This window comes from Spodoptera frugiperda, chromosome 26 (genome assembly GCF_023101765.2).
Source record: "Spodoptera frugiperda isolate SF20-4 chromosome 26, AGI-APGP_CSIRO_Sfru_2.0, whole genome shotgun sequence".
NCBI classification, from domain to species: Eukaryota; Metazoa; Arthropoda; class Insecta; order Lepidoptera; family Noctuidae; genus Spodoptera; species Spodoptera frugiperda.
In genome coordinates, this window is record NC_064237.1 from 9,434,964 (window position 1) to 9,456,088 (window position 21,125).

At 35.3% G+C, this 21,125-nt stretch overlaps 2 protein-coding genes and 1 long non-coding RNA gene across 6 annotated transcripts; 1 reads left to right on the forward strand and 2 right to left on the reverse strand.

Moving 5' to 3' along the window:
• Positions 1–113: 113 nt before the first annotated feature.
• Positions 114–6,874, forward strand: LOC126912485 (uncharacterized). Its single transcript, XR_007707188.1, has 2 exons — positions 114–936; positions 6,653–6,874. It is a non-coding gene; the product is annotated as an uncharacterized LOC126912485 (long non-coding RNA).
• On the reverse strand, positions 4,166–7,943 carry LOC126912483 (uncharacterized). Of its 4 annotated transcripts, XR_007707185.1 has the most exons (3): positions 7,651–7,943; positions 5,956–6,837; positions 4,166–5,691 (listed from the first exon to the last, which is right to left on the reverse strand). XR_007707185.1 is itself a non-coding variant. In XM_050704785.1 (2 exons), exons 1-2 carry the CDS (start codon positions 7,738–7,740, stop codon positions 6,052–6,054), a joined length of 876 nt encoding a protein of 291 aa, XP_050560742.1. In that variant the 5' UTR covers positions 7,741–7,943; the 3' UTR covers positions 4,166–6,051. The 4 variants fall into 4 exon arrangements, 3 of the variants coding, with proteins under 3 accessions (XP_050560742.1, XP_050560741.1, XP_050560740.1); XM_050704785.1 differs by having other exon boundaries at positions 4,166–6,837; XM_050704784.1 differs by having other exon boundaries at positions 4,166–6,837; positions 7,651–7,941.
• Positions 7,944–11,836: 3,893 nt separating this feature from the next.
• On the reverse strand, positions 11,837–18,874 carry LOC118264417 (E3 SUMO-protein ligase ZBED1). Its single transcript, XM_050704786.1, has 2 exons — positions 12,669–18,874; positions 11,837–12,252 (listed from the first exon to the last, which is right to left on the reverse strand). The coding sequence occupies exon 1, from the start codon at positions 18,868–18,870 to the stop codon at positions 17,599–17,601; it is 1,272 nt and encodes a 423-aa protein (XP_050560743.1). The 5' UTR covers positions 18,871–18,874; the 3' UTR covers positions 11,837–12,252; positions 12,669–17,598.
• Between the last annotated feature and the right edge of the window lie 2,251 nt (positions 18,875–21,125).

A 21,125-nucleotide genomic window follows, 5' to 3' on the forward strand; every position in this document is an offset into this window, starting at 1 on the left:
CATTTCGGACTGCCATGTTTGACAGGAATAATTGCAATATTTTTTAAGAAATATGTTTTCGAAGGCTGTAGCAATATTTCTTCATTATCATCATGAACAGAAGATATTTATTAATCATAGTTTCGTCAATCAAAATATTTTATATTCAATATGGATGTTATTATTTAATTCCTTTTTTAGTAGGTCAATTACCGTACATTTAAATACAGCAAATAGCGGCAACACATTTGTTGCCGTAGACCGTAATTATTCAAGAATTGTTTTGTTACCGTAGAATAAGGCAATTGTCGTAGCACTGGCAACGCTGACACGACAAGACGACACCCATAAAAATCCACAGATAAAAAAAGCTAGAACAAGTGAATGAACGGAAAATGAATGAACGTCAAAAAGAATGAGCCATTTTTGTTTCCGTATTTCTTTGGTTATTTGGTACGTAAAACGTCAGGTATATTGAATTATCGGAAAAATTGAATTTATGGAGTGTTTGAGAGTTTCAAGTGCTCTTATTTCATTCAAAAGTAACTTTACCATACTGTGATAATGCCTAAGTGTTGCGTTAAAGGTTGTGATATGAAATACGACTGTAAATCATCAACAAACAAACGGGCTTGCAGTTCAACGAAAATTTCGTTGAACTATTATTTTGTTTCGTTACGAAATATTCACGGTTTGAAATACGAAAACCAGTTGGAGGACAAATCTGTCAAAAATCTGAAAGCACAAATCATTGATATAAATTTAAATAAAAAAACCGCATTACTAAGTGAAATACATTTACCTTGATCATATATTGAAATGTACGGCTGTCTTAAATTAACGACTATCCTAGCACATGATAAAGTGAGAGATAGCTTACCACACAAGCTCCAGGTCAGGGGCAATCGTCGTCATCAGCTATTCCAGGGAAATAACATGATTTACACTGTCCTTTAGGTAATGGAATTGTTTTTGCTTCGACTATTTTATTGATAAAGTGTAAGTTCGAGGTTAAAAGCAAACCAAAGTATACCTACTAATACTACCACAAATAGCAAATCCACTTTCATGGCTCTCAGTGTACCACTTGTCATTCATAAAATAATAATAAAGTCATTGGCAGTGGGAAAATAAATACTATAATAATATATAGACAGGTATTTTCATTATCTACATTATTACAACAAAGCTAAAGCAATTTCAGTGTAAAATATGTTTCTGCACATACAAAATAAAACATACCATCACAATTATTTATTACACAATAGAAAGTAAGTAATTACCAAAATATTTTTTCATTTACTCATTCTAAATTTTAATCGCTATCTCTACTGTTGTGTTCATCATACAAATCATAAATATTACAGAATTCTATTTCTTCTTGATTTCCACGAGATGTAGAAGGTTGTTGGTCATGAATAGGGATGGTTATCGGGCTAGACAACTGTCTTGGGGTTGATAATGACTTCTTGATAATCTTCATCGTTGTCATCATCTTTATGTTTGTGCAAAAGATTCCAGTTGTACAATATAAGGGCATTTTTTTAACCCTTTATAAGGCAGAAGAAACGGCTGAAGGTACAAAAATGAAGCTTAGTGGTATATATACATCATAATTAGGGGTACATAAATTTCGCAAATAAAAAATCGTGATTTCGCATTAAAAAAAACTAAAAATAGAAAATTTTAGTGTTTAAAATTCAATTAAAGGCTAGCATTGTTGTAATTTCTACATTTTCATCTTTCATTGTTTGCCTGCGATCAGTTACGACAATGTTGTAGATACTAAAGTACCTCTCGGCATCAACACTATTGACAGGGCAATTGAGACATTGAATAGCTGCTTTTGCAAATCCAGGGTACCAAGATTTTGATGCAACTAAAACTGGCATTACATCCACAGGAGCTTCTTGACCGACCAATCAAAGTAATTGTCTGTGAAAATGAGAGTACCCGTCAATTAGTTCTTCTTGTGGTACACTTTTGAAAAACGGAATTTTTGCGAAGTTTTCCACTATGGAATTTGAATTGACAGAATCAATGGGCACATTTGCTGCTTCCAATGGACAAAATAATCTGCCAATGTGCTTGTAGCACTCATTTGTTGGATTCGGCCCCATGTGTATCAACAATTTATCCAAGCTCTTTTGAGCTGCTGTCCTCAACATCTTGCTGTAATCAATAGAATTTTGGGTTGATAAAATATTCATTGTTTTTTCGCCAAAAGAGCCTTCACATTGACGCTGAAGAGAGGACTTCAAATCTTCTAATTTACTACACAAAATGTGTGCAAACAAATAGTTTGAACCTTCTAAATTGTCAATTAGTTTCATAATTTTCGGACAGAATTCTGATACGAATGTAAGTTGAACTTGAATTTTACTGGTTAGAATGTCATTTTCAAAACATTCTTTGAGGTAATTAGTGCTCGAATTGTCGTCTTCGTATTTATTAAGAAAATCGATAATTTGTTGCATATATTCATTCAAATAAATCACAGATTTAAACCAAGAATTCCACCTGGTTACAACAGGCGTAGGGTATAGTTTTGGAGTTAATTGTGGAGCATGTTGTCATAGAAAGTTTAAATAACTAGGAACTTTTCATTTTTCTAGAATGCAAAAAGGCTGACTTTGTCTTGGCCACAATAGAGTTCAGTTCCTTAAATTCTTTTATATAAGGACCATTCTTAGTTAAGAGGTAATACGTTGTATGAAATGACGGCATGGCATTTTTTTAAATATTTCTACTTAATTATATATTTTTTTTATAGAAACATTTAAGTTGTAAACATTTACAAAGTGGCCAGTCAATTTGTTAGTTTTTTCTCGAATTATAAGTTACCAGGGTAGATACTCAGTACAGGGTAGAGACAAGATGCACAGGGTAGGATACTCTATGTACAGGGAAGAGAGGCAGACATATTAAAAACAGATTTTTTTAAGAATCAACATATTATTTTACTCGTTAATTATTAAATCTTCGTATTTCGTTTGGAATTTTTTCAGTATAAGCAGTTTTAGGTTCACGAATAGCTTGTTGATTCTGCCGAAACCTCAATATAAGGGAGGCATCAACAGGGAACTTGTTCGGGTCCATCATAGTCATATTTGAGATAGAACTTGACAGGGGTGTCCATTTAGAAAATACATCGATGTTTTTTTCGATGCAATTCATCGCGACTATGCATCGATATTTTTTGATACATCGGTTCAAAACATCGATGTTATTCTAAAATCGAGTACTTTTTGCAACATTATAAAAAAGGTGAAGTGTGAAAATATCCTTTATTCTTATTACAACAAGAACAGTCAAATCTATTAATGATGTGTATACTGTGCATCCTTTTCATACTAACACTAATTCAATAGTCCTAGAACATCGAAAACATATTTACTTATTTAATATGACAAAGTTCTCATTTGTTAACATATCGCACCTTCGGTGCAACAAAGTCACAACAACCCATTTTGTAATTTTACAGGAGAAGACTTTTAATATATTTTTCGCATGTAATGCCTCATTTCTGGATTACTATTTGTAGTAGGTTCAAAATATTTATAAAATAAAATGTTTATTTAGTTGGCTATAGTTTTACATAAAAATCTTATATTTCATTACCAAAAAATCCTAATAAAACACATAACAATAAAAAGTGTCCTGAATTGTGACTTTGTTGCACCAGAAGTTATTTAGTTTTATGACTTAAGCAAGGTTTTTTACATAGGGTTTTAAATGAAATAAAGTGTCATAATCAAACATAATTCTATATTTTCCTCTCTAAAAATCAACTACTAACAAAAAGGTAACGAAAAACAATTAAATTCTTATAACTACAACATTAATTGGCATCATTTTCATACTTTGAGTTACAATCAAATTGTATAAAATGCAGACTTACATAATAAACAGTCTTTTACACTAAGGAATTCACGAGCAGTCTCATAATAAGTCTTAATGGTTTCATAATACTCTTCAAAATTATAAACAATAAAATTCTTAGAAAAATAAAAACAATAGAAAGCTTTTTATCAAAAAAGGTAGGTCAAAATCAACATTACTTTTTGTTGTCATTACAGTAGACAGCAAACGATACTTATTAAGAAATAATTAACAATAAATGAATACTATTAAGAACATTGTTCGTTCCTATTATTAAAAGTTATTTATATTTTTTATTATAAATATCAAAAAGATGTTATTATTCAAATAAACTATTAAATGTGTTTTCATAATATTTTGGAACTATATTAGCAGTTATTAGTTGTTGAATATCTTGCTTTTTATTGTTCGCAATTGGTAACTTAGAGCTGTATGCCGCACACAATTGAATATCTGAGATATTTTTTTTGCCTGCACGACTAATTTTAATTTTAGCTTCTTTCCAACGTTCACTTTTATACGTGGTTTTGTACAAATAGGTATCAGAATCTTTAATGAATTTCACGACTTTGACATCAGAAATCCTGATTGTTTCGCCGTCAATATTCTTGCCCGTGTTCAAGTTAATATCGTTAGAAAGTAACTTTAAATCGTAGAAACTATCAAAACTCATTTCATTAACAGTAAAACTGTTACCGGTTTTTTTAGCATTACGAATTAGAGCCACATATTGATCTGGGGTGTAAATTGGCCCTGATTTTTTTGCTCGACGAATATTTTTCTCTATTACAGAGTGGACGCTATCAGCTTCGTTCTGCGTGTGTCCACGAATTAGAAACTTGTGTGTAATGGATTTAATTGGCAAGGTTGAAACGGCATAATAATACAAACTAAGAATAAATTTGTTTTTTTGTTGGCCACAACAGTTATCCGAGAAAAAAGTTATGTCTGAATTTGGTTTAGTCGAAGAACATTCTTTTAAAAAATTGTACAAACAAGAACCTATTTCATTGGCTCCTCGTTTACCCAGACCCTCATGCCAAAAGAAGCAGAATGTTTTATTAATCTTAATATCTGATACTGTGAAATTATAGCAATTAAGTTTACTTTTATAAAAAAATGCCGACGATTGACCTATAGGACAAGGCAATACGGCTTGAAGATCAAATATAGCCACAATGCTATTGCTATCAGGCTTTTTACACTCGTCTATATCTTGTTTTTTTTCTATTCTACTAAGACTCTTTTCCTCTTGATGTAGTTTATAGCTGGACATCAACGGTTCTTTATCTACAGCATTCTTAAAGGCCTCACACACGTCACATTGGTCTTTACGCGGAATAAAAAAGCTGATATTAAATTCGGTATTGAAAATCCGGTGGTATGCGTCGTAATTTGCTGGTGCCTTGTTGTCAGCTATACGTTTTTGACTATAGTTACGGTGAAGTTCGGCTACAGTCAAACCTCCATCTATATACTCTCTTGATGAATTAGCTCTGATGTAATGGCTTTCCATTCTAGGAATTGAATTAATGTGGTCACGTACAGATTGTATTGTTTCAGCATCCAACTTTGACTGTTTTCCGTGCTTACCGCGTTTATCCGTTGGAATTACACTTGTGCTTGCAAATTTATTTTCAGTTACAGTGCGTAGTGGTTTATTACTTATAGCCAATGTACCGAAGAAGTCACGCTGTCTTTGAAAAGAATTAAGGCCCCAGTATGTCTTAAATATTACATCCCTATCTTCTGTGGTGAACTTATTTGAACAAGACAATCGGCAGGTACTCGTACAAGGTGGTCGAATACTTTTTTGCGGCATGGATTTACCTGAAAAAAGAAAGAAAGAAAATACGTTTATTCAAACTAGGCTGAAGATCAGCACTTTTTGAAAGTCAATAATTACATTAGACAGCCACCAAAGCGCCCCCTTTCGCCAGTTCCTAGGTGTTATAGCTGATGAAAAGAATAGGCGAAGAACAAACTCACCAGCAACACATCTGTCTGTGTTGTCGGAAGGACTAAGATTCTATATAATAGAATAAAAATTAAAAAGATATTTCATTATTAGTAATACCACTTATTACTAGTTACCTCTAGATGATGTGTATGCTTGACCAGTGTTTTTTAATTGCTTTCTCTGGTTCTTTTGCCACTGACTTGGGTTTCTGGTTCTTTTTTTAGCCTTTGTTACAATACTTGCTTGTTCAATGCTTGGTTGAATATTCTCAGAAGCTGCATTATGATGTACAATTGACACATTAGAAGGATGTTTGGAGCGAGATGTAGATTTAGAGTGCTTGGAACGACTGCCAGAGCTAGATGAACTTGAGCTAGATGATCCGGTACTTGAGCTGGAAGAACCACTGCTAGAGGTAGAGGAATCACTGCTAGAACTGGATGTTCTACGAATTGGCTGAAAAACTTTTTTTGTGCCTTTTTTTGCGGTGGTTCATATTCAGATCCATCACTTGCGGAAAAATCTTCATTGTTATCTGAGTTCATTTCATTCGAGACAGTATCTGGCCTTAGCATACTTTTTGCTAATGTGGTTTCTGGCACTACATCTGCGATAACAACATTGGATGAAACTATTTCTTCATCATCAGAAAGGTTAAATGTTTTGCTATCTGTAGTAATGACTGCGTTTTCAATATCTTTCGATGTGACATTCTCTGTTACGGTATTTAGTAAAATTAAATCAGCATTTACTTCTTGAATTACTGTATCCACGGCATTATCACATACTGTGCTCCTGTCAGTAGCTGACAGTTCATTTTTTGCTTCGCAGGAAGTACTGGTGATATTATTTACGGAAAAACGAGAGGATTCTAACTTGGAATCATGATCATTGTCCTGATCTTCCGGATGACAGTTCGCTAACCAGTTTTCAACGAATGTATTGTTTTTCTTTAAATTATTGTCGGGAATGGGAACCATAGAAAGAATTTTTTTACTTCGGGAACCCATTGCTCTCTGAAATAAAAATATTAATAAATCAGATTTACAATTATTGTTATTTTATACTATTATTATTATATTTTTTTATTTATATTTCTATTTATTTATTTTTTATTATGCAAAGGCCTGAACTGAGAAACAACAGAAGAGCAATAACGAAAGGTTCATGAATTTGATTAACTAAAATTTAAGAAGAAAATGATTAGGTCCCCGACGTCGAGCGTCAATGGATTTTCAACCTTATGTTCTGGAGCATTAAGTTGAAAATTTATTGACGCTATACTAGTTTCGCCGACGAGATCGTCATACAGTCTTTTAGAAAATAACATTGTTGACTATCGCTGTCATCATCGAAGCAGCATTTAAATAAAAACAATATTGATTATCATACATTTAGGTGCAACTTTGACAAAAAAATGAATAAGTAAATGATTATGGGGTAACAAAGTCACAATTTTGTTTATGAACTAAACAGCGGGTACCTATGATACAAAAACTGGAATTAAAAAGTCATAAGTCTTTTTGTTATCACATTCTTATTACTAATTTTGAACCTATATAGCACTTTCATAGTTTAAGACTTTGTAAATCCAGCAGATTAGTTGAAAAAATTCCATTAATGGACCTATAAAAACACTTTTTAGTTAGTGACTTTGTAGTTCCAATTATGTAGTAAATATATCAAAACTTTGGATCTACAAAAACGCTTTATGAGAAAATGCCTTTGTAGCTCCAAAAGTTTTGTAATATATTTAACAAAAATGAGGTCTTAAAAACAAATACGTTTTTGTCGCTCCAATAAGTGAGAATAAAAAAGGTCATAAATACCTTTGTGTGGCTGTAGCTCCAACGTACGTCAAACACTCGCGGGCGCGGGGGCACTACTGTCCAATGAAGCGTTGTCGGCCCAAAGCGCATGGAAAAACCGCCAATAACCACAAAGGCACTCGCGCCATCTAGTAGAATTTTGAGATACCTCCGCGGATGTTTTTGTTGCCCCAAGTAAAGGCATGATTCAGAAACAGTTTGGCATACTTAGTTCGATTTTGCAGATTTGGCTATTTGTGACTTTGTTGCACCGAAGGTGCGATATGAATAGAGGCGACTGTAAAAACTAATAAAAAATCAGCCAAATCACAAATCCCAACAGAACACTAGAAATATGGCCCCCTATTTCCAGTGTTCTTTTGGAAGACTTTGTAAAAATAGAAGTTTATTTAAGCGGGTGCCTTTTAGTCGATTACGTTGTTGATTAACTGTTTGTGCAGCTTTTGAGAACAAACGTTCCGATGGCACTGAAGACCCCATCATGGTGAGGTACTTGTAAGCGATTGTATATAGTTTGGGAAGTTGAATTTTAAGATCATTTCATATTTCCAATGGGTTTTCATTGAGTCTTCCTACTGGACTACGTAATAACCAGTTCATTTGATGCCGCATAATTATACAATTGCGGAAAGCAATCTTGACCGCCGCCTTCTTTCAAATTTGTTATCCATAGCTGTAGTTCCTTTCTAAATGCCGCAATCCTCTCGGAAAGTTTCAGAACGTGCGTGTTGTTGCCTTGTAAAGACAGATTTAAATTGTGTGTTATTAAAAGAAACAACTGCAGCATTACAACGCGCGCGGTAACCCTGACGAAGAGAGAAATTACTTCTCTTTCCCCCTACAACCTTTGCAATCACACTGTTGAAGCGTTCCACTGAATTGGTATCCACGTCTTCGAGCAAGCTTCTTGATTTTGATAGTAATGACTGGAGTATTGTCTGTATCCTGAACCAAAATGTAGTGTTCTTAATTTCCATACTACTCTGTTGTGTTTTTACTTTGGAACAGTATAATACAATTTTCATGATTACCGAATGCATGTAGAATAGAATTATATATTTCTTTCCTAAAACATGCTACTGATTCTGGTTTATCTTTTTCTTGTTTGTACTCTTTAATTGATGCAATAATAACCTTTCGGATACTCAGAATTTTTGGTTCAGTCAGCAACTTTCTGTGCACCAAAGCATATTTTGTGTTTTAGCTACAAGCCTTCAACATATTGCGCAGCACATGGTTCCGGCATTCATTATTTTTGCATAGGTAGCTGAGTCGCCGTCAGCAATTAACCTGCCACAAATAACATTGTACTTCAATACAGATGTTTCGAATCCTTGGCAAATTATTTCGGACTCCATTCCGCTAGACGACCTAGGGTAGTTTTTGAAACAAACGTGTTCTGGTACAGTATTTGTTTTTAATGCCTAAAAACAACACTTCACCATACCTGCGACCTACGATTGCTGCAGCGCCGGACAATGCCTTATAATTATTTCCGTAGGATCGCGATGACCAACAACATATACGTCTATTAGAAGTAGGTATACCATATTTGCTCAACGTTTCTTCAGCTACCGCTGCATTACTCACGCATAGCTGCCGCTGCCATGGATTCGACAGAAGTTGACTCCCATTTACCATAAACCATGTTTTGAAGTTGAGCATATGTTGTTTTCGTAAATATGGGTACATCCATACATGCTGTGATTTCTTCAAATTGCGAAAACCCGATGCCATCAGAAGTAATTCCTGTAACGGCACCCACGTTAGCGTTGACATTATTAGTACTTGATAAATCTTCTCTTGTGACAATGAAGTCGTCTTTACACATATTGCATCTAAACTTGAAATCAAGCCGATCCTTTTTTCTCCTATGAGTGCCATCTGCGACATCCTCACCATGTCCACTTTCCGAAAATGACCAGAAACGAAATTTCAATTTCTTTGTAAATAAGTTGATAAGGAAAAAGTTCTTTTTTTGTCTACATTAATATGGGTAAGAGGTGTGCCCAGATGGCATTGGGTTCGTGACATGTATTATCAGATATCGTCACAAACGATTGTGACTTATTCTTCCAATAAATCATACCAGAATGAAGTGTTATACTATTTTTTGATGCTCCAAAATGGTTGATGAGAGAGATGCTTGTTTTTAAAATTAAAACGCCGTTATTTTGTCTGAATATAAAGGAAAATCCAATAAATTTTCAAATTGTTCATCAGCAGTGATGGAGTCAATAAGTGAGATATCCATATATGTTCTATTAAATTGCTTGTTTCAACTCAACATTATCCAGTCCTAGAGACACATGTCATCTAGAGTACGCTTTCGTCCTCGTCGCCTACTTGAGGTAAATGGATTACTCAAATCAAGCTCTGAATACGCATCTTCAAAGTTGTATTTAAAAAAGAGGTTATTTTCTTGGGAGTTAGACACGGTAACCTACATGACGTCAGCCCAAAGGATTGTACCTTCTTTGTCAAGCCGCCAATGACTAGCGTCTACAAGTATTAAAGATCAAGTTGTAGATGTGGGACTGTTCTAACTCTGTAACTCGATATTTTTCTCCAGTAACTTATTTAAAATTACACATTTGATCAGGAGTATACAAAACTTTGTTCTTTAGGTTTTTTCGATACAAGCATGCATCGAATCGCCCTCGTTTTGGCTGTGACCAGTTTCAAAAAACCGACGAGTGATGGAAATGCCAAGGAGTTTGGCTGCATAAATATACAAGGCAAAAATATAACGGTTTTTATTTTGACCGTAACAGCCATCTGAATAGAGTGAAAATTTGGTAATGCCTTTTTCAGATTCCGTTTAAAAAAATAATAATAACGCGTTCCCTATTTCTGTGCTGCCTCTTTTGGCTACTTGCTAATGCCATACATAACAGTGTGCTATTTTACAACAGCACAAGGGTGGCAAAAGCGGTATGTAAACTCCCCAGGATCCAATTTATTTTCTTTGGCATGTCTTTGTTCTTCAGGTGTTTAGGTAGTGTTGGACACAGAATAGATAAAGAGAGTAGAAATGAAATAGTTCCTGATTTGTATCAGAACGCGTGTCGCCGTTTCTCCCACCCTTTAATTTCACTACAAGCAAGAGACCAATGCCTGAGCGGATTACCCCCACAAATAAATAACACACATTTAAATCTCGAATTTGCTATTGGTTGTCACACAAACGCAATGACTGCATTTGACGTACACTCTAACACGCATAAAAACTCATGTATGCTAGGGCGAGAGAAAGGTCGATTGTTGATATCGATAAAATTTAGGTAATCTTGTTTTTGTTTTACAAGTATTGTAGAATATTGTGAAATTGTATTCATGCGAAATAGAAACCAAGTAATAAAAGTAAAATAAATAAAAAATACACAACTGAATTTTAAAACCAATTTTATTACTCAATAAGTTAAAAATAAGTAAAAAATTAAATCAAAGGTACTTTTGAACGTCAAAACTAATATAATAATGTTAATAACGTCTGTCTCTAGTGAAGCTATTTGCTCGTTCCAAAGTGTAGATTCCTATGGAGAAGAACGAGCAAGAAACTCCATAGGTTAATCTTTTTCAATCAGATTTACAATACAATTCTTGGTTACATTGCTTTTCTTTGCATCGATTGCTTCAACTATGTGAGAACAATGTAAAACTAATATACAGTCAAAGCGATAGAAAAAAACCCAGTCCCAGTTGACAGCGCCCGTTCACCAACATGACACGTACACCAGCACCGCCCAACTCAACCATGTTGCAGGGAATCGAGCGATCCAATGCCCGTGCCACCGCCAATGAGACCTTTGAGTGAGCATGACAACTCTAAGCTGACACAAATGCATTCTACTAGTCTAATTCAATTTTAGCTAATTACAGGGCTCTCACATTTACAATAATTTGTATAAAGTACAGAACACATTGAAATAACATGGTTATATTATTTAATTTTTTCGTTTTTTAAATTTACGAAAGATGATACATGATGATACAAACGATTTAAATATCGCCATTTTTAGACAAAAAAACTGATTTAAAGAGACCAATATAAAATTTTCTAAAATAAAATCAGTTTACTTACTGAATTACACATTGTGATATATTTGTGCGGATAAACGCCTAATTTTAAGTTTGTAAACAGTTAGTTACGTGATTTTGTGGGCGAATTGAATGAAACCAAGTCTTTAACTATAAATGTCTATTCATATTCACATCAGAAATCAGAACGTTACACTAACATAGTAAATAGGTACGTTAGAACACAGATTATGAGAGATAGCGATTCGTGTATCACGCGATGGCGAGCGGAGGCGGACTGTGGCGTCGTCCGCGTCCGCGTCCCTCGGCGATCGGGTGGCGCGCGCGTCGCGCGCGGCGCATGCGCGGTAAGACCGCGGGCGAGCGGTGGCTTTCCCGCTCACCGTGTACGATGCTTACGAAAAGGCGGCGTGTTATAAGTTTATTTTCCCTGACTTTGTTATTATGTAATTATCAACATCGAAATGTTGCGAACGAATTATGCTACATTTAGTAGGAATCCAATTAATTCTACCAGTTGTGTCAATCCACAATTTTCTTACACCTGGATCTGTTGGAAACCTAAAACATATTAAAATAAATCATATGTCACATTCTATAAAAAAAAAAAAACATAAAACTCACTCAAAATCTATATTACTAATTAGTCGTAATAAATAATATTATTTTAATTATAAAGTGTGCTATTGATTATAATAGACTGTATCATAGTAACAATCGACATTGATTACAAATTTGCCCAACACTATCGATGTCATAGATTTTGTGGAAATGAACTTTTGTTTCGGTACTCGGGACTCTCGCAATGGACGTAATACATTGCGCGATTGCTCACGTAGTGCAATATTGTACTCATCTATCGCAAGCAATGTATTACTATTAGTCTGCTTGCGATTATATCGTTTTTGTCTATAAAATTCATAATGCTAATGTTATAATTACAAATATCACAAGTATTTTAATGTTTTTGGACTTACCGGTGAAAAGAAATTCCTTCTCGTGCTATGCTACACACCTGGCTTCTTTTACGACACGTTATAATAGCGCAAGACGGCATAATATAATATTTTTGCGGAGATACGTACGCTGTCAAAACATGACAGCGATTGCTAGCCGGTAAGTATGAATATTTGAGCGTTATGACAGCGCGCAGTACGCCGGCTCGCACCCTCGGCGCGCGTGGCCCGCCCACAAGGCCAATCCAGTCTCTTTCTTTTATCCATGGTGTTGGACATAGATTTTTAGGTAGGCCTTTTCGATTCATTCATAAATTCGAACAGACCGAACGGTGTTGTAATGGCTGTTTTTAACGACGTCTTCATAAACTGGAATTTGGTTGAAAGCTTAACAAGATCTATTTTAGAAAATTATGGTGGAACCTGATAATTGACACGCAAAGTCGTGTATTTGTCTCACTACGTAGCGGTCTAGTACCGTTCGCGCGTTTAATCACCTGTAGTCGCCACATGGCTTCCAGCCGTCGTCTTTTTTAGGTATGATGGATGGATGTAGTGGAGACGACCAAGGACTTTCAGAGCGACGAGCTGTTCCGTTTCGCAACATTTCTTCAAATTCCTGTTGCCGGTGGGCCAGGAGTAGTTCGGATATGGGTTTGTGGCATACCATGACCCAGCTGGACGTGTGATCTCGGCATATTGTCGTAGTAGGTTCAGTAAAGGTGAATGACCTGTGATGGTTTTTAATGACAAAACTTCGTGTGCTATTTCGTGTGATGCAGGCGCGCCAACAGTTAGGTTCGTGATCGAACCATTAATTTTTGCTATCGGCAGTCGACTAACAAGTTATAGTAACTTAAAAAATCGACTCCGACGATAGGCCTCGACACATAAACGGCAACGGAGACGGCAATAATAAACTTCCAAACAAATTCCCGTCGTAGTCCAAGGTTTGGTGAAAGTTGGTAGGTACCATAAGTACGTATGGGAGTACCATTAGCCGCGACAAGTTCGTAGGTACTAAGTTTACTGTACGACAGCTGATCTTTATATTAATACGTGATGCAACAACTTTGGACCCCTTTTACATTGTACAAAATTTGGTACACTCACCACAATTTGGTCACACACATAAACTATATTTATGTGTAGGAGAAGTTGAGAACGCTAATATTTTTCAAAAATAATGCTTATAAACTACATTAAATCAATAAATAAAAAATTACACATAAATAGGCGTCCTTTACAAGTTAAGCAGTCGTCACTCGTCAGCCGCCATTACTGACTGCTTTTGGAGTTTTCCGGGTCGAAGTCACATGGCTGGTTGCATTTTGTAGCCTTTTCACCGAATTTAATGGTACCAGCACGTAAGGTGCACGACGGTTCTTGATTGAGATCGATTTTGGCGGGAAGATGAACGATTTCGACTTCTCGATCATCCTGAACGGGTAAGGTCATTGACCTTCTGCGTTAAAATTTCTACGTTTAACACCAGCTCAGCCATTTGTTTACTTAATGTGAGTACATCACTTACTTGCGTAGTTGACGATGATGCAGCAGCACCTTTCGGCACGACGTCATGGATCCTATCGGCGAGATCAGGGAGTAGTTCAAGAGGCGATGATGACTGCGATGTATCGACTGTATGTTGCTAGGTAGACGGCTGGACCAAATTGTGCGCAAGAACTCACCTTACCTTAGAACCTTAGGACCGGTGTGCAGGTACCTAAGGAACTGTGATGGTTTCCTATTGCCTAATTCCTCGTGGGTCAGGAGTTGGTGCACCTTTTTCTCTCTAGATTCGGAGAGCCGCTTAATCAGTTCCTTTTTTAGTCGGCCGTATTTGTCGTCCGCTGGTGGGTTCACGATGATATCTTCTACCTCCGTCGCATATCGTGGATCGAGGTGGCTGACGACGTAAAAGAACTCTGTAGTGTCCTCCGTAATCTTTGATATCGCAAACTGGCCTTTTATTTGCGCGAACCAAATCGCGAGTTTTTCGGGCCAAAATGGCGGAACGCGCCTACTCGGAAAATGTGTTTTGAAACCGTTGAATCGGTTTTTGTAACATTCTCGGATTCACACATCTTGTATGGCACGTATAGCACTTCGATACATCACGATCACTTTCCCTGGGAGCAAGTCATGTATGATAGGGTCCTGTGCTTAGGCAACACTGTGTGAACCTTTTTCTAGATAAAATTTGTTTCCCTCTTTCTGTAACCCGAGCTATAAGTGTGACTGCTTTTTTATCATCAAGCTGAAATAACCAGAAAGTATATAGGTTTCCTTCTTTTCAACTTTCACGAGAATTGGTATTAAGAACATAAACTATTTATGTAATTTATACAACATTATATACATTACATATGTAGATATTGACCGATGATATTCTGTACTGCTGATGGTAATGAAAAAAGTGGAGTTGGTAATGAAATTGGGGACTAAGGTCCTTGGTGAACCTAAGAGGTGAAGTGATTTTTTACCTGTAATTTTGATATTAGGCGCTATTTCGTGAAATTTTGCTAAAGTCGTTTGTTGGTCAGTAAAGCCAGGTAGGTAAATTTCATATTAAATAAATTTAGGTCAAGCCAATCGAACTCAGTCTTTTTTTTAATACAGTAAAATCTTTTAAAACAGTGCTGACGTCACCTCCTGGAGTTCCGTCATCTAAATACCATACATTAAATTTGGAATTTAGTTCCCGAAAATAGGGTTTATAGCTAAACCGAAAATGGCAGGACCAAGAGGAGTCTCCTTGTTGACAACCGACGGCCGATTCTATTAAATTGTCTTCATAGAGTAATTTAGAAGGGTTTCGTTAACATTGCCAAAGAAAACTGTAAATTTTAGGGATTTTTGTATTTCTGTCAAAAAGGCGTCCCTGCTTACTGAGTTAAAAGCGTTTTTAATGTCAACCTTTAAGATGACCTCACCTTGATTATTATTTATAAAAGTAGAAAGGGCATTGGGCGGGCTGGTATTTGCTGTCTAACGACTCATTGTAATATGCACAGCAAATTTTGGCTGCGATACGCCTATAGGCTTACGGCATTGGAACGAAATCCGCCATCCTTTTTACGCAGGGCCCATAGGTTAGCCCCGTACAAGACATCGATGACGGATTCGTTCACATTGCCGGAGAGCATTAAATTGATTAGGGCGCTTGAACAAGTTAAGTCCTTTAAATGTTGAGGGGTCAATCCGTCAAGGCCACCGGCAAAACCATTTCGAAAGGAGTCGATGGCCCCCCGAACCTGTTGGGCAGTAATAGCAAGGGTATGGAGTTGAGGGTTTGGTGGGTCAGGAAAAGTGCAAAGTTGTAACAATCTCTGCAGAGTACGCAGCGACCACATCATTGCTAAATATGACTCTACATGAATACACGATGCAGCAAACCTTTGTGAGAAAAATGTACTGGTAATTTGGGGTCGAAAGCTTGGGTTTGCGAAAAACAATTATCTTTAATTTGGGTTGTTAAAAGTTTTCTTTGCTAATCTTTCTGCACATGTAGAATCTTAAATGGAAAAGTTAATAATAGCTCCCAAGAACACGGAGAGTTTTCTCGGACTACAAGAGCAATACAACGTGCCAAACCTGAAGCCACGGATACTCTCGCACCTTGAGGAACTCTCTTTAAAACTGGGATTGAGTTTTTGAATTTGGATAAAGCTAGCCGAAGTTGTAAATTCTGAATAGGGGTTGGGGAAAGAGCTGAGGCCGACACTGGAGATTTTTGACAATTTTTTGGGTTTATGTACCTTGCCCCGTTAGAGGTATCCTTAGGCCCCGTTCACCCTTAAAAAAGTGCTTGAGAGCAAAGAAGACATCTTACCGGAGTCCCATCAAGAAATGCGGCAGGTCGACTGGCGCTCTGTCTCTACCTTTAAGAATCTTGTTTATTTGAAGTCGTATCACTAACAATATGGCAAAAGCCGTGATCATATTTTCTAGTTCCAGAATGCATTTAAGCCAGGCAAGATAGAAAAGTTGTTAATTATTCGCGTTGTATTGTTTTCGACAGAACACAACATGGTTTTAAAAAATCAAGCACTTCTTTAAGTTTCTGCAATGTATATCTTCTATTGAAAATACTTGAAACACTAGTTCTGTGCGTCCACTCAAGAAATCCTTGAATAATAATATGCGCTCCACCATGTTTGCTGTAGAATCCCATCTCGTAGGAGCATCAACTAATGGAACAACAACTGATGCTCGCTTGTGGTAGGCCCTGAACTCTTAACTGAAGAGCATTATTTGGTGAGCGCCTGTTTGGCGACAGTGTTAACAGATCATTATAATTTGCCAAAAATAAAAGATAAGTAATTCGTATTTTCTGTGTTATTATCTTATTATTTATGCAATCAAATACCTTGGAAAATTATGAAAAAAAATTAGATCATATATATTTTTTGGAAATAGATAGTACACAATTCCAGATCATTGTAAATCACGAAGTAATCATATATGTATACTCGGCTATACATTGTCAATAGAAATATGTTGATATCCTGTAGGGATGTGACATTATTGATTAAAAATCGATTTTTAATTAATCGATTTTTTTTAAGTATGTAAAATCGATTAATAAGTAATCGACTTTTCTTAAGAAAATAATCGATTTTGTTGTATAAATCGATTTCTTCTTACTTTTTCAGTTGATTTCAAAATAAACGCCATATTTAATATATCAATATATTTATTAATTAAAAATAAACAACAGAAACAGTAAGTTCTTATATAATCAACACAAATTAAAATTTTAAAAGAATTAAATTTTCTTTTCACATAAATCAACAAAATTAAATTATTCAAATAAAAAAACTAGATATTCGTACTGAAATAGTAAGTTCTTATAAAATCAACGGAAATTAAAATTTTTGAATAATCAAATTACAAAAGGTTCAAATTAAAATAAATCAACAAAATAAATTATTTAAATAAAAAGAAACTAGAAATCCGTAGGCAATGAGTTCAGAAATAATAGCTTAGGTAAGCATTTGGATAATATTCGGCTCCTGGTCTTTGTTAATATGGCGCCAGCTTTCGAGAATAATCTCTCTGCTGGAGCCGAAGAAGCCGGTACCAATAGGTGCTTACACGCCAAATGTGTGAGTTTGGGATAAGCTCCCTCATAGCTTTTCCAGGATTCTAAAGCGTCTTCTTTTAATCCTATTAGAGGCGCAGCTATGTACAAGCTTAATTCAGATGTCTGAATTTGACTTCGACTTGTTCTCATAGTCTCCAACAACAACTTGTTGTGGGTTTCCCAAATATCATCATTATCCACATCATCAGCGGCCGAAGTTTTTGACAGAGGGCAATCCTCAGGTTCTCGGTTTTCTTCAATGGATTTTTTAATGTAGTTCATAGTTCTTGCCAAAGATGCTCCGTCATCAAGGTGTAATTTTTTAAAACGAGGATCTAGAAATGTTGCAGTATTAAATAAATGAACTTTTTGTATGTGCTGAAATCTTTTCTTAAATTCATTTATTATTGAATTTTTTAATTGAATGGCCAAATCATGCGATGGATATGTTTTTTCCAAAAACTGTTTCAAGCACATTATAAAAGAAATAGCTTTACTTGCGCTAACATATTTTTCAGTGCACATCTCCTCGCTTACTTTCTCAAACGGTTTGAGAATTTTTACGACCTCTTTCAGTACAGCAATTTCACTAGCTTGAATCATAGGAGGAGCATTAGGGTAGTTCAATAAAATACCGCCAACCGTTCCACTCATAGCTATAAACCTTTCAAGCATATGTAATTGAGAATTCCACCACGTTGAAACATCTCCTATCAGGTGTTTAATTTTTCCTTCCGGTACATTTTCAGCCTTTTGAGAATTTCTCAATTGGTCTGCAGCAACTCCGCTCTGATGGAACCATTGTACGATTCTGCGAACTTTATCGATAAATATTTTTATTTCATTTACCATGACTGAATTTTGCACAACAAGGTTTAATGTGTGGGCTATACAACGAATATGCTTTGCTCTTCCAAATGTTAATTCAATGGCTTTTACTATATTTGCACCATTGTCTGTAGTGACGGCCACAATTTTTTCATCAGGAATTTCCCATTTTTCACAAATATGTTTAATGGTGGTTGATAAATATTCGGCGGTATGACTCTCCCAAAGCGGCTCACAAGCTATATTGAAAGAAACAATCTTAAAATTTTTGATAAAATGAATAGTTACTCCCAGATAGCTCTTCATTTGTAAATCCTTCCATTCGTCAATCGTTAAACATATATTGGTAACGGATTGTAACTTTTTGATTATAATAGCTTTTTTTTTCCTCGTATTTTCCATCAATGATGCTGGTTATAGTTTTGCGACATGGGATTTTGTATAATGGTGCAAGTAATTTAATCCATTTTCCAAACCCTTCTCCTTCAACCACGCTGAAGGGAAGGTTATCGCGGTATATCAGTTCTGCTATAGCGTCTGTAATCTGTTTGTTTTTTGAACCCCCTGATCCAAATTCTAATATTTTTGAGAATGACGCTTCTATGCCTTTTTTTGTCGTTTAGGAGTTGAAGACTCTATAGAATCTTCAATTTGAGATGCGGAAGTAGTCAGTATCATATTCACAGAGTCTTCAGAACATGTAGATGTCGATGGCTTTAAAATCAAGTCTGCAATTGATTCTTCCTGCGAATTGTTTCCTGACTTGACAGGATGATCCTACAACAAAATTAAATTGGTTAAGAATATCCTTTAACATATTTAATTATTTATTTACACAACACTCGTCTATTATTACAAGTGTAACCCCAATGCAATAGACCGGCAAAAATAAACATGCTATTCAAATAAAATTAAATAAAAATAGAAATTAATTTACAAAGATAATAAACAAAACGTGATTAATATTATTATCAAATGGCCACTAAACTAATAGAATATTTCGTATAATATAAGCCAATCAAAATAAAACTTAATTTTGACTTGATTGGTCACTGTTTACATCGAAAAATCGATTTGTTATCTGAATCGGTAAGTATATCTTTCGATTTGTATACGCCCATCCCTAAACTACAACTGTCAAAATGAAAACTTTAACATGTCAATAATGTTAATGAGCGGGAATTATAAATATAGTCCTGAATGGCCCTGATTTATCATTTGGTTGGTTCATAGCAACGAAAATGTTGTACTATGGCATTGTTGTGCGAAAATGTTGTACATGATCTTATTAGTGAAAACTAATCATTGACAACTCAGTATTTGTTTAGAAAGTGGTCCAGTTTCTTTGTAATTAATAATTGTAATTAAATTCAAATACTGTAATTAAATTCAAGTAATTACCTCTTTATTTTCAATACTAATGATACTAGAGTGTTTCCTTTCCATGTGCTGTTTTAAATTGGTAGTATTACTGCACGTTTTTAAAATTTTAGGGCAATATTTACATTTAGCATTGCCAGATTTATTGTCAACATGAAAATATTGACGCCAACTACTTGTCGTTCTTTTAGTCGTAGACATTGTTAAAATCGAGACTTTTAATAACACAATAAAAGCTTTTTGTCCGGAAAACCTTTTGAAATGTCGTTTGTTTAAAAAATGAGGTTTCAGCAACGAATAATGAATGACATATCAACCGAATGTCAGTAAAGTAGCACAGTTCATCGACTAACTCCATCTAGTGAATGTTTGATTAAATGAATCATCTAAACTGTTTTAAAACACAGAAAGAATACCATCATAAATGCACAGATGGCGTTAATGTAATATTATGGAGATATGATAGTATTCTTTGGGAGTTCGCGGGATCGCGTTCCGGGCACCAAGCCAGAAGACTAAACGTAATGTCGGGGTGCATTGATTGCATGATTATAAAAAATCGATTATTAATAAAAAAAATCACGAAATAAAATCGATTTTTACTTCAAAACAATCGATTTTTAATCGATTATTTTCATAATCGTTTTTTTTTCACATTCCTATTCGGTACAAGCATCTGTTACAGCGAGCTGCAACGTATGCGCTGCACAATGCACTGTAATTTGTTTTGGCTTTGATTATGAATATTGAGGTTTAAGTTACCTGCTCAGCTAACCACACCTCATCTCCGACTTATTCGTCAACTCGGCCGCAATAAACTCGTCCGAAAGGTCGAGTCGGGAAATTCAAACATTAATTATTTTTTTATTATGCATCTCGGCCGAACCACGTGGTCGAGTTGATGAAGCTATTTATTCGTATCTTTTATTCGTCAACTCGACCGACATTGAAAATATGAGGCATTATTGTACAGTGATATACAAAAGTGTTTCGTTTCTAATAAATTTTTTGTTCTTCTAAAAATTAGAATTAGGGATAGATAAAAATATGTTTTTAATCAGGCATTGCTCAGTTGATTATTAGGTTTACATTTCTTTCCACCGATAAAAAATCCAAGTTGCGAGAGAGAGACAAAACTATTTTAACTAATCAGGATATACAGGAAATTTTTTTTTTGGTGT

What these genes read in the sequence shown, in the direction of transcription:
- LOC126912483 (XM_050704784.1), bottom strand. Translation starts at nt 5,683, where the DNA reads ATGCCGCAAAAAAGTATTCGACCACCTTGTACGAGTACCTGCCGATTG.
- LOC118264417 (XM_050704786.1), bottom strand. Translation starts at nt 18,870, where the DNA reads ATGAAGAGCTATCTGGGAGTAACTATTCATTTTATCAAAAATTTTAAG.